The 14,473-nt window shown below is 43.0% G+C and overlaps 1 protein-coding gene across 1 annotated transcript in view; it reads right to left on the minus strand.

Annotated features, from left to right (window-relative positions):
* The window catches only part of Phlpp2 (PH domain and leucine rich repeat protein phosphatase 2), a 79,135-nt gene extending 67,183 nt beyond the window's left edge, over positions 1-11,952 (minus strand). The window contains exons 1-2 of the mRNA XM_052727494.1: positions 11,771-11,952; positions 3,766-4,049 (exon numbers count right to left, since the gene is read on the minus strand). Coding sequence (XP_052583454.1) covers positions 3,766-4,049; positions 11,771-11,869 — 383 coding nt within the window. The 5' untranslated portion in view covers positions 11,870-11,952. The remainder of the gene's footprint in view (positions 1-3,765; positions 4,050-11,770) is intronic.
* Positions 11,953-14,473: the final 2,521 nt, after the last annotated feature.

Here is a 14,473-nt window from a genome sequence, read left to right on the forward strand (position 1 = left end):
TTAATTATCAAAGCTACAGGGTAACAAGAGATAAACATTCTACCTTAATTACAGTTTACATTCTCATATGTAAATAAACTATATCGCATTCCAATTCTTAACTAATTACACAACTAGTGGGAAGAAAGTAATGGAGGGGTGTTTCTTCACATTCCTGACATCTTCTAATGCAAACATTTGTAAATGAGTAAGTCATCTGCCTAAATAAGTGAGCATCATCCACCACTACCTGCTAGAATCTAGGTCAAGGCTTTCCACCTGATAAAATTAGATCAGAACCAGTGTTAAGATTTAGAAGAGCCTAAGGATCACCCAGTCTGATCCTTTTGCTACACAAAAGGATTTAAGAAATGTAGTTAACTTGGGAACAAGGAAAACATTCAAACGCTAATCCTCTTTTTCAGGATTCCATCCAGATCCTAAAAAGAATACACAGTAAACCTCAGTTCACACTTTGAAAGAGGCATCAGCTTTTGGCTCAGCTAAAGGTGTTACTACTATTACCACACCTCTAAGGTGTGAGTAGCTTCACTTCTCAATTGCACTTCAATAATGCTTGATCCACAGGTTGGAATTCTGTTTAGAGGAGTCTGCACTGCTGGGAAGGACGGAAAACTATAGTGAAACATTTAAAGGACGAACACTTTTTTTAAATTGAATTACAGAGTTCAGAGGCACAATATAAAACTACTACTAGATTATTTTTCTTCAATATTTATTTAAATTATATAAATAATTATGACACAAATTACTTTTAAGCTTGTGCAAATATGTTCAACTTCACTCATTAAGAGAAATAAATACTAGAACAACAGAATAGCAAAATCCCTTCTGAGCCTGCTATGGTGGTGCCCACTTCTGTCCCCAGCATTTGGTAGGAGGAGGCAGAAGGATCAGTGTTGTTTTTCACTCTTTTGTGGGGCCCACCACCCAGCTCCCAAATAAATCACACAGCGAGGCTTATTCTGAATTATGAATGCCCGGCCTTAGCGTGGCTTGTTTCTTGCCAGCTTTTCTTAACTTTAAATTATCCTGTCTCCTTTTTGCCTCTGGGCTTTTCTCGTTCTCTTACTTCTGTAAATCTTTTTTTTTTTTTTTTTTTTCCGAGACAGGGTTTCTCTGTGTAGTTTTGCGCCTCTCCTGGAACTCACTTGGTAGCCCAGGCTGGCCTCGAACTCACAGAGATTCTCCTGGCTCTGCCTCCTGAGTGCTAGGATTAAAGGCGTGCGCCACCACCGCCCGGCTTACTTCTGTAAATCTTACTCTTACTCCACGGCTTGCTGTATAGCTGCGTGGCTGGGCCCTGGAGCCTTCCTCCTTCTCTGGCTACTTCTTTTCTCTCCTCCATCTCTTTTTCTTCCAGATTCCTCCTACTATCTATTCTTTCTGCCTGCCAGCCCCACCTATCCTTTCTCCTGCCTTGCTATTGGCTGTTCAGTTCTTTATTAGCCCATCAGGTATTTTAGACAGGCACAATAACACAGTTTCACGGAGTTAAACAAACACAACATAAACAAAAGTAATACACCTTAAAAAAAAATTTACAACAGATCAGGAATTCAAGGCCAGTCTCAGGTATGTGAGCCCTTGTCTCAAAAACAAACAAAAAACTTCCTATTCAGCTTTGAGTAGGCTTGGAAAATGATTGTCTTTAGAAAGCTGACTTCATGATTCTCTAATTTTAAAACTGTCAGCAAAGGCTAGAAGCGAAGCATAGCTCAGTGTACAGTGCTTGTCTAATATGGTTGAGGTCTTGGGTTTAAACCCAGAACCTTAAGTAAATATTGAACAAACAAATAAAAACTGATAACTATTATCCTTTATAAGCAGGTTCAGCTCATGCAAGAGTATGTGTCTATACTTATGTATAAAACTTAATGCTACTGGGTGGTGGTGGTGCATGCCTTTAGTTCCGGCTCTAGGGAGGCAGAGGCAGGTGGATCTCTGTGAGTTCTACAGTCTGGTCTACAGAGTGAGTTCCAGGACAGTCAGGGTGGTTACACAGAGAAACCATATCTCAAGAAACTTAAAAAAAAACAAAAAAAAAAACACACACAAAAAAAACTTAATGCCAATATGTTTCGGAGAAAGGAAGGAAGAAATGGGTATACTTTAATATTTTATTTCAGGGACCTTTTTTAATTAAAAAAATAGTAAGAATTTATTTTATATGTATGCATGTTTTACCTACATGTATGTCTTGTGCACCATGTGCCTGCCTGATGCTCAAGGAAGCCAGAAGAGGGTGTTAGATTCCCTGAAACTGGAGTTACAGATAGTTGAGAACCACCATGTAGGTCCTAGGAAAAGAACCTAGATCCTCTAGAAGAGCAGCCAAGTGCTCTTAACTGCTAAGAAATCTCTCCAGCCCAATGTTTTTATATTTTAGATGGAAATATAACCTCTATAAAGAGGTTGAAAATATTTATCAAAATTATAAATGGTCATATCCTTTGACCAAGGATGCTGCACTTCTAGGGGCTTACCTCCAGAGAGACTCCTCTGTGAGATAGCAGATACAGAGGAATTCAGCTGTGGCACTGTCCACTGTGCTAAAAATTGATAGCAGGCTAATATCCATAATGAGAGATTAGAGAGATTAGCTAAAACTATGGTGACCCATAAAGTAGAATAGTCATTAAATAAGTTACATTTATATAAAAAAGAATACAGAAATATCTCTTAGCTATTAAGTCAACAATGTGTTGTATACTGCATCATTGCTTTTAAAATGTGGATGTAGAGGCATAAGCACGTGTGCTTAGATGTATGAGAAACTGATAATGACAATGAAAAGGCCTAGATGGCTGGGAATGGTAGGTAGACAGAGGACTTCTCACTCTGTACCCTTTGGTACACTTCAATTTTGTTCTATTACACTTCCCCAAAAGGTAATTTTTTTAAAAAATGTTTAAATTTGTATATAGGACCTACAGTATATTCCAAATAGAAGAACTATCAAGTTTTCCTTCATTATAGTGTTAAACTCGAGAATCATAAAATAAGAGACTGGGAAGATGCTCAGTCAGTAAAGTATCTGCCATGTAAGCATGAGGATCTGAGGTTGGAGCCCCGACCACCGCACACAGGCCAGGAGTGATGACTGGTGCATGCCTGCAACACTAGCACTAGGGGCACAGACTGGCGGATACCCAGGGCTCACTGACCAGTCAGCCTAGCAGTTGGTGAGCTCCAGGCTGAGCAGCTATGTCAAGAAACAGGGATGGAAAGATGGCTTAGCGGTTAAGCACACTTGCTGCTCTTCCAGAGGACCTAAGTTAGGTTCCCAGCACCCAGTCAGGCAGCTCATGTGCACATACACACATGCAAACACATACACCTAAACATATTTAAAAATAAAAATAAATCCTTAGAAATAGAGGAAGACACTTGACATAAACCTCTGGCCTCCTACATGCATATGCATAAACATGTGGATATACTACATACAAAATGGTAATTTTTAAAATCATAAAGTATTCCAAGGACAAATCTTTCTCATGCCCAATGACTCCAAAATCACCATCAGTTACAGGGTGTGATTATAATCCTTATGCTCATTTCCAACCAGAAATGCATGTTACTAATATTACAGAAGAATCAGGTTTAAGACTCAGAGCTCAGCTCAGTGTAATAGTACATGCCTATAATCCTAGCACGTAAGAGGCTGAAGCAGAAGAACTGTGAGTTTAAGACCACCATGAGGCATGGGGGACACTCCTGACTCAAAACAAAACAACAGCAACAAAAAACCAGAGACCTCACCTGACCAGGTCTCCATGAAGCTGCAGATAGAGACTTTCTCTTCCCTCTCCAGCACATATTTCTGATGCTGGTGTCTCTACTGTGCAAAGGACAAGATGTAAGTCAGAAGAGGAGGATGTGGAGGAGGAGGAAGAGGTGGTGGTTGTAGTGGCAGTGGTCGTGTCTGCTCCATACAGGTAAACACAGCCTCTCTTCACATCTTCTCTCAGCCAGTCTCTTTCTCGAGAACCAAACCTACTTCTTCTATTCAAACAATTTCTGCTTCCATTGTGTTTCATATTCCTCTAAAAAAAAAAAATACCAAGAGAAAGAAATCATAAACAAGAACATTTGCCCGAATTACATCTGTTCAGTCCTTATACTAAGTCATAACTGCCCAAGCATGCATTCTGTGGCAGTAAATCTTGGCTGTCAACTTGACTAAATCTAGAATTGACTAAAACCAAGATACAGGGCACTCCAGTGAGGGATCTTCTTAAACAGATTACTGAAGCAGGAAGACCCACCCTAAATCTGGGCCACACCTCGTGGCAGCCCTCATAAAAGGACGTGGAGGAGGAAGCTTTGCTTTTTCCTGCTTGTCTTCACTTTGCTGGCAAGTTCCGTCTACCCTGTTACTATGGCTGGTATCAAACACTTCTTCAGGATTCCAGCACAGACTGAAAACCAGCAGCTCTTCGGCAATCTTCCCAGACTCCAGCACCAGACTGGGACTGCTGAGACAACTAGCCTTGTGGTCTCAACAACTACCAGCTTCTCAGCCTTGCATCGAGAGACAGCTATTGTTGAACTATCTGCACTACATAATATCAATATATAATAATCAGTCTAATAAATCCCCTTCAACATCGGTTTTATCGACTCTGTCCCTTTAGAGAACCCTAATACACCCTCCTTTAGGCCTCCATCTATCATCTCATTTGACCCATTCTTTTTGTTTACAGGGAAATGCTAACAAAATATGGATATACTACCTGCCCTGGGCAAATTTTTAACATTTTGACTTATTTAGTTCAAATCTGTTCTGGGCTGAATCTGAACTAACCCAAGACTCACTTTCAAAGGCTTGTTCCTGGCTAGCCATAGGGACACACCACTATTCCTAGCATTCAAAGGGAGATGCAGGCAGATCTTTGTGAGTTCAAGGCCAGTCTAGTCTGCAAATTTCCAGGCAAAGCAGCACTACAAGGTGAGCCCCTGTCTCAACTGTCTCAAACGCACGCACACGCGCGCACACACACACACACACACACACACACACACACACACACACACGAGCGTGCGCACGTGCGTGTACTCAGAGTGCTTGCTCCCCAGCTGATATGCTATTCAGGGAAGCTGGGAACTTTTAGGGAGTAGGGACTAACCTGGCAGAGGCAGCTCTCTGGAGTGGGTCTTTTAAGGTTATAGGCCAGCCCTTCCTTCTAAGGTGCTTTCTATTTCCTGATTCAACATGATGTGCACTCCAGTAGGCATAGACTCTGCCTTCCCATCTTGATGGCTTAAGACCCTCTAAAACCATGAGCCAAAATAAACTTGGCTTCCACGTAAGCTGTTTCGTTAGGCTACTCTGTCTCAGCAATGTGAACCTAACTCACACATCATTACTCTAAAGACTAGAACAGTAATAGTCGATTGTGTATGCACAGATGCCAACAAATGGACATGTTACTCACAGAGTTGTCACTGAAGAAAAGAGAACAAGAAAAACTGACTATAAGGAGCAAATTCTGGGAATGGACATGTGTCTATGCTCTTCTAGTCCTAATTCTGTCATAGGTTTTTTTTTTTTGGGGGGGGGGGGGTCTTGGTGGTGGATAAGTGCATAAAACATATTCAATACTGAAAGTATAAAATTTTAGGCCGGGCGGTGGTGGCGCACGCCTTTAATCCCAGCACTCGGGAGGCAGAGGCAGGCGGATCTCTGTGAGTTCGAGGCCAGCCTGGTCTCCAAAGCGAGTTCCAGGAAAGGCGCAAAGCTACACAGAGAAACCCTGTCTCTAAAAACAAAAAACAAAAAACAAAAAAAAAAAAAAAAAAATTTTAATGTGTAGTTTCAAGTTTCTGTTTTGAATGCCAATTCTCACTGTACAGTCTTTGGGACTGGTTAATTTTGGTATGTGATGTTTTTATTTTATTTTATAGTTAAAAAATAGAAATAATAATTACTAGTTCATTTCAGATTGAATCTGATACACATAAACGAAGCCTTGCACACAAACAAGTGAGTTGATAACAACCTCCCCACTCTGATCTGGCAGTACAGACCTTCTAGACCTCACAGTCCAAATAAACACACAGAGCACTAAGCACAGTCTTATATCACATTTTTCTTATATCATATTTTTCCCATTCCCGGCATGCTTCAAAACAATTACTGCTGGCATTTTATAACCACAGTATGTGAAATTCACATACATACTGTGAAGTCAAGCTATCTTACAGCAAAACAACTGTTAAGAGTGAATATAAAAATTTCCAGCCAGGCGAAGTGGGGCATGCCTATAACCCAGCAGTCAGGCCGAGGAGCAAGCAGGGTTCCTAGACTCTAAGGACAACTTCGCCTATGTAAGTGAGTTCCAAGGCAGTCTGGACTACAGATTGAGACTGCTTCAAAACACAAACAAAAATGGAACAACAACAAACCGTTTCTAAAAGTCACCATTTGCCTGCTGTTTTCACAATGGGCCATTTCTAGTCAACAAAACATAAATTTCCACTGACTTCCCACTGCCCTTCGCTTGTCTCAGTCCTTTCGAACCATCTGTGTCCCCAGCACATTAACCACTCCCACTCGGGGGCATGTGTAAACATCTTCCCCACCTCTTCCGCACCAAACCCCATTCAGACGCCGGTTCTCTTTGGAGCCTTCCACTGCTCTCACCCCATCTTACAACAGGATCCTCAACAGAACACCTTCACCCTGGATACACTTCTACTATTCACATATGACCATGAACAGAAAAACACTTTCACCAGTATTCCTCACTAGAAAACACATAAGGAGGCATTAGTCTGACTGAGATATAAAATACATATAAGGAAAATATTAGTTTGACTGAGAGTAAATACTTAAGAATAACTGTAAACTAAGCTAGGCATGGAGTCACATGCCTGTAATCCCAGATTCTGAAGACTGGAGAGTCAGAGGCAAGAACTTGAACTTCAAGTAAGTTCAAGACCAATGTGGGTTTTGTCAGTAAACAGTAAAAACAAGGTAAGTAAACAGGTATTCCTACATGTGATGGATTTACAATATGGGAATGAATGCCTTACTGTTTAAATCTAGGATAACACAGGTAAACAGGCTTTTGAAAACCAGTCCTAGGGATTGAACACAAGCTTTGACATACCAGATAAGCTCTCTACAACTGAGTTACACTTTCTGCCCTAAACTGACCTTTCTGCAGCTCCTCAAGATCTTAGAACTATTCAAAATCATACAGAATAAAGCACCTTCCAGGGGATTTTAGCACTCACTTGTAAATGTGCACATGTATTCCTTGAAGACTAGACATTTCTTAAAGAACTTTGTGTTATCAAAACACATGTGTTTGTTGGTCCTCTCAAGATCTCTCTCCTATCTATAATGTACACTCCATAGTGAAGCAAAACTGCTGAGGAGTTAGAGAGTTAGGCATACAGGAACAATAACCAAGACAGACTTGGGCTATTATCAGCCACTGTTGAATTACCTAGTGCTTCCTTCTCAGGAATGTCTTGCTCTACTGCCTAACATATGAGGAACAGCTGGAAAGGACCTCTTAATGTTGCAGGTGACAATGTCCTCTGAGCAGCCTTCAACTTCTAAGAATGAACTAGCTTGAAATTGCTAGAGGACACTTTACTTTCTCCTTTACTTTTATAAAACCTGTTATCACAGATTTATCCAAAAGAGAACACAATTAAAATCACGCATCATAGCAAACGTGTACAAAGACTTACAATTTAAAAGTTAGGGTTGGAGAGATAGCTCAGCTGTTAAAAATCCCTGTTGCTCTTGTGGAGGATCCAGGTTAGTTCCCTGAACCTACATGGTGGTTCATAACCATTCATAAACCAGGAGACCTAAAGCCCTCTTCTGACTTCCACAGACACCAGCATGCATCACATAAAATCAAATAAATCTAAAAAAAATTTTTTTAAATACTAAAGTCTGTCTACAATGCTAAACATTTTAATGTAGGCTATGAATTGAGTAGCCAGTACTTGAGCTTAACACTTCTAATTCTAAAAATAAAGATAATATATGAGAGCTATGATCAGTTCAAAGATAGTAAACCATACACAGAAGTCTCATATGGTCAAAATAGGCCTGGCCAATCTTCATCCTTAGTCAGTTCCATCAGGATATAGACTACCTTAAGGTAGGAGATGTTTCTGCACTCAAGCTTTAACATAAGGCTTTAAACAGTATCACATGGTGGAGTACTCCTAAGGACCGGGAATAGTGTGACAATGGGAGAGGAGGGGCAGCTCAGCTCACTAAAATGTTGTGCTGCTGTGGGATGTCTTTCTGCATGCTATGGAGATGCGTGGCTCCCACTGGACAATAAATAAAGTTGTTTTGGCCTATGGCAAGAAAGCTTACAGCCAGGCGGCATATCCAAGCAGAGACACAGAGAGAAGGACGGAGTTGAGAGAGATGCTGTGAGCCACCACCAGGAGAAGCAAGATATGAGAGAACAGGTAACGCCATGAAGCCACGTGGCAATGCTTAGATTAACTGAAATGGGTTAAGACGTAAGAGCTAGCTAGCAAGAAGCCTGACATAGGCCATACAGTTTGTAATTAATATAAGCCTCTGAATAATTATTTTATAGGCAGCTGTGAGAGCTCAGGTGGGAGAGATTCATCCAGACCACCTGGCTAGGTGGGACAGAGAAACTTCCAGCTACATTTTGGCATTAGTTGTTTAGAACTATATATAGCATTCAAGAACAAAGGCAGGAGGACTGCTGAAAGTTCTAGATCAACCTGGAATACATAGCAAGTTCCAGACAGTCAGGGCTACACAGCAGGACTCTGTCTCAAGAAAATAATACCTAACTTCTTTGTTTAGACAAAAAATTAGGGCTGAGCAGATAGCTCAATTGGTAATATGCTTGGCATGCAAGCAGGGGGGGTCTGAGTTCAATTCCCTGCACACAAGTGGCAGCAAACACAGGAAATCCCATCGTTGGAAGGTGGAGACCCAGAGGTTTACTGGTTAGCCAGGCTACTAGAATTGGTTCAGTAAGAAACTCTGTCTTAAATATAAGGTGAAGACCAACAGAGAAAGACACCTGACATACACCTCTGGTGTCTGTATACATGCACACAAGCATGTATACATACACAATTTAAAAAATATATTTTTCATAAAAATATAAAACTATTCTTAAAGAAAAAACAAATCATAATATTCACAAACTAGATTGGCTGTAACTTCCTATCATCTCTTGCTTAGCAAAACCAAAATCTTAAAATCATAGGAAACATCTGAAAACCTTTCGAGCCTGGTCCAGTAATTTGATAAATTTTAGAACTTTGAAATACACTTTTGCTATGTTGCTCAGTCTGGCCTTGAACCCCTAAGCTTAAAAAGGACTTCTCGCCGGGCGGTGGTGGCGCACGAGGCAGAGGCAGGCGGATCTCTGCGAGTTCGAAGCCAGCCTGGTCTACAGCGCGAGATCCAGGAAAGGCGCAAAGCTACACAGAGAAACCCTGTCTCGAAAAACCAAAAAAAAAAAGGACTTCTCATGTTCGCCTTCTGAATAGATGAGACTACAGGTACAAGCCCAGAGCCCTGGTTTAGGAGTATATTTTGAATAAAATGTTCCAATGCCATGTACAGGTAGATGGTCCTTAATGTAGTCTGGCTAAGTTATGTCGTGCTTTTTAAGAAGACTTGAGAATAATGTTTATGATTTGGTATTGGACGTAAGTATAAAAGAGACAGAAAATCTTTCTTCCTTCTTCCTGTTTGATCAGGGCTAGTATTTTGAAGTTGGGGCTAAGGAATAAATCCAGAGCCTTGTACAGTCAAAGCACACCCTCTACCACCAAGCCTTCTCCTAACCCAGAGCTATACCCCTAGGCTAGAGAAGTCTTTAGAAACATCTTCAGAGAAAAACATGTGGGCAATTATGACATTCTTCAAGGTTCAGAAAGTTTTCTGCTTACCTAGGTATTCTTTAGAGGCTACACTTGGAAAAATGGAACCACCCAGCAACTTAAGAGAACTTCTGTATGTGGAACACACAAGACCTATTTTCCATCGTCTTATTTACAAGGATTAGAGTGTTACCACTTGCAGGAAAGCAAGGGCTAGACAGGCCTCCAGAAAGGCTCTCATCTGGAGAGTTCAAGAGTGATCAAGCATCAAGACTAACCAATCACTGGAATCTTTTTAATGACCCCAAAATGGGAACTTTGGGAGCCAGGGAAAGATAGTCTTCAATAAAGATTTTCATTTCTCTTTCACACAACTCACCACTTCAACACGACCAAAAAAGATTACAAGGTTAAAAAATAAATGAATAAAGCTCATCTTTTACATACCAAAAGACACTACATGCCTCTCAAAACTATTTTCCTGCTAAGTTAGACCTGCAGAACTTTTATTTTTATTGAACTTACTCACAATTTATAGTTTGCTATTTGCTACCATTTTAAATATCCAGAAGACTTTCAGTAATTACACTCCTTTAGGCTTGAATAAATTCCAGCGTGGTAACAGTTATGAAGTAGCCTAAGGTAAGCTACTAGAAGTTCTTTAAGTCTGTACATTATGACTGGGAGGTGAAAGAAAATACGATTTACATTTTACTGAGTATTGGTTTCATTAATTCATTAAGCGTGTCAAATCTACTTTTCTGACAGTCCCATGTTTGTGCTATTTTACTAATAATCTTAATAAGAGGAAATATTACTCAACAACAATCTCAATTAATTTCTTAATGTTTGCTTTTAACAATATGTATTTTCGATGTTTGGCAAACTGTTTTTGAAACACATTAAATCTCAATTTTCTTCCCCCTCTTCTTTGGCAAGTTTTAAATCCTGCTGATTCCTCTTCTAGAACACTAGAGGAATTCCATTCCACTTGATTTATATTCTGAACCTACAGAAAACCGTCTCTGCACTATTTCAGAGGTTAGTGGAGAACTCCACCCAGTTAGCCACCCTTTAACCATCTCTGCTGACCTCACCTCACCTTCTGCATTCTTCCTGCATAGAAACTTCTCGTCATCACTCACCTTCAAGGCTCCACTCCCCCTGTGCCTGCATCTGTTTTCCTACCCTCCTACTCTCCTGATTCTACCAAAAAGCCCCGCTTAGCTGCCTGTTGCATAACGGCACCCCCACTGCCTTCTCCCCAGATTGTCAGCCAAGCAGGAGTGCCCCTTCGGGCTCTGCTCCTCCTCCCTCCCACCCCCGCCAACACGCCCAGCGAGTCCCCAGGCAGCAGATCCTCGGGGACTGTCCCCAAGCGAGGAGCGCGGGGTGTCGCGCCTTGGAGCAGGGCGCCGGTTCGGAACTCGGGTAGCCAGTCCCGAGGGCAGTGTGGCCGCTCCAGCCGGCGCGGCTCGCACACAGCGCGGCTCCCGGCCGATCGCCGCCGCCATCCTCTGGCTGGGGTGATGTCTTCAGGTGTCCGCCTAGCCCTGCGTACTCGCCGCTCGGCTCCTGCCAGGAGCGGCCCGCCCTCCGAGCCCCCCGGAACCGGCCCCCGGGCCCTGGGCTAGGCCCGACGAGGCGACGGCGGCCCCAGGGATGCGGGGGCGGAGGGGCGGCGGCGGACCGAAGTCGTGGGCCTGCCGGGCGGCGGCTAGGGATGGCCAGCGCCGGGGACCCAGGCGGCCGAGGCCCGGGCGGGGGCGCGGCACAGAGGCCACAGCAGGCCCGCGGCGCCCCGGCCCGGTGCAGGAGGGACGCAGGGCGGGGGGCGCCCGCCGCCTCGGGCAGCTCGGCGAAGGGGGACACAGCCCTGCCGCTCCCTCCTCGCCCCCTGCTGCCTCACCTTCAGGACCCGGATCCCTCCAGGCCGGCGAGTTGCCGCCGCTTCAGGTGGCTCCGGGGGCTCCAGCGGGCCCGCGGGCCCGGGCTCCACCTCCCCCATTGGCGGCCAAGGATTCACAGAGACGCCCGGCCGGCGCTACAGCGCGCGAGCCACGGAGGCGCGCGCGAGCAGCGGGAGGCCTCACCCCTCCGCCTAGGCCCCGCCCCTAACCCCGAAGCCCCGCCCCCGCGGCCCCGCCCCTGGCCCTGCTGGACTTGCGTAGCTGCCTGGCTGGCGAGGCCGGAGCAGCATTGTGGGGGAGCCTGGCGCCACTGCGGGTGAGCCTCCGCCGTCCCCCACCCTGGGCTTAGAGGACTGGGAGGGCAATTTGCTGCTTTCTCGGTGCTTCAAGAAGAGGCCAGAGGAAGAGGCAGGTGAGGCCTGCACCTGTTAAGAGATAGCCAGGATGCTGCCCTCCACCCAGGGCGGTGCTGGAATTCTTTCTCCAAGACGTTTCCTGCTTTCAAACGTGCCTGTCACCTTGCAAGCATTGGCCGTGAAAGAACTGTTGCATATACTCACCTCTCTTAGGAGATAGTTTGCAACCTTCGTCAGCAAACAGCCTTAAGTACGCAGACATCACATCACTTTCCAGCCACATTCCAATGTCCCCTATAGTCAAAATATCATAATTCTTTTCTCGGCCTCAAACAGTAATATGCTGTGTAAGCCTTATTATTATTTTGCAAGGCATAACTCAGCAAAGAATATTTTAAAGGTTAAGTTTTCTTTTAGTTCCTGAAGTGATAGTACTTTTGTAGTCAGTGGACCAAATTACAAGTTCTGCCTTATTCCAAATTTTAGTTATATTCATTATTAGATCTGTACTTGTACAAATTACTTGATCTAATTCTTTTGGATTGGTTTTTGTTTGTTTGTTTGTTTGTTTGTTCTTTAAAGACAGAGCCACATGTAGCCCAAGCTGACCCCAAACTCACTATATAGCCAAAGCTGGCCTTGAACTTCTGATTCTCCTACTGCACATCCCAAGTGCTATGATTGCAGATGTGCACCACCATGCTTCCTTTATGTCATGGGTGTTAGGCCTATGCAACACTTGCACGCTTGGTTGTAGAGGCCAGAAGAGAGTGTCAGATCCTTTGGACCTGGATTACAGATGGTTGTAAATTGCCATGTGGTTGCTGGGAGTTGAACTTGGTACCCTGGAAGAGCAGTCAGTGTTCTTAACCACTGAGCCATCTCTCCAGCCCCTTCCATTAGTTCTTACAGGTCGAACTACATTAACATCTGCTTGGCAGTTATTAAGGTGCGTGTGGTGAACCAAACACACAAAGAGCCTAACTCAGAGACTCATAGTAACCATTATGATTCTGAAATTCTAGACTTCCCAAAAGTTACTAGCATTAACTGCTCCTAAGTTTTGTAAGGAGCCTTGTAGACCTCTGCATTTTTAGGGCTTCCTCTCTTATGCATGTGTTGAATCTCCAGTCAACCTGTAAGGAATTAAAAAGCAAAACAAGGTCTTGAACAATTGGCAAAGGTGGTATCTATTATCCACTGCTTCAGTTTGGCTAGTCCAACTATTTGTCTGGAGTACTTTAATTACGGGCTTAAAGCAAGATCATCTGAGATCTAACAGGACCTGTCTTGAGATGTTTTTTAATTTGGAGTTAATTTACCAGTCAAGATAAAATTTTGCTTCAAAGGTTCTGCCTCATACTAATTATTTCTTCTATAAAAAGTATTATCTGTCTTCATATGAGTTACTTTGCACCTATCACAGTCCCAATCTTCATTTCTTGGTTTTCTTTTAAAATAGTAAACATAGTTTCTCTATGCCAAGTCTAATATAAGGTGAAAGATAAGCTACTTCCCAGGGTTTGAAATTATTTCAAGAAACCTACCTGATTTAGTTGGATTTCCATTTCATAGTTTCCTGGGTGATTTCTCAGCAAACACAATATGGGACAGGCACTAATTTAAAGCCACAAGTAGACAGCCAAGGGCAGGGAAAAAGTAGTTGAGAGTGTTTCCAAAAGCCTGTTTCTTGAGGTACTACAGATAACCATTTCCAGATCTCATGTGACTTACCACATTTGATCCTGTCCCAAGTCCAGCCGTGAGCTCACATGAGGGGACAGCAATGGTTTGTAAATGGTTATCTTTTTAGTAATCTGAATAGTAGCCTATACCATCAATTCAAAATAAGTCTATATGCTAAAAACTAAGTATTTACTACTTCAAACTGGCAATACCTCTTGTAAAAGAAATACCCCAAGAGCACTGGCCCAGATGCCTTGGGGGGTCAGCTTTTATATGCAGCTACCTTTAAAAGTCCCCATTACTTCAGATCCAGTTCATCATCAAAAATCTGCTGGTTCCTTTTCAAATTATATAGTGATGTTAACATAACATACTGTTACAAAGGTCACACTTGGTGCTCACCTCCAGTTCAAGGCAATGTGTATATGTATGCCAAGTGTTATGTAACCACACTTTCTGGAAATGGTGAACAGCTGAGACTAACCCTAAAAATAAATTCCTCTGGGATTTATGTATGAGTGTGTGTGAGTGTGTGTATGTGTATACAAAAAAACCATCTGCCCTCACTGCAGGCTTCTCACTACAAATCATGCCAAGTCCAAGAAGCATTAGGATCCCTCCTCTCCGTTTCCTTCCTATGAGGCTCTACACACACACTCT

The sequence above is a fragment of the Peromyscus californicus genome, unplaced genomic scaffold (genome assembly GCF_007827085.1).
Source record: "Peromyscus californicus insignis strain IS unplaced genomic scaffold, ASM782708v3 Scaffold_8__1_contigs__length_139910024, whole genome shotgun sequence".
In the NCBI taxonomy this organism is placed as follows: Eukaryota; Metazoa; Chordata; class Mammalia; order Rodentia; family Cricetidae; genus Peromyscus; species Peromyscus californicus.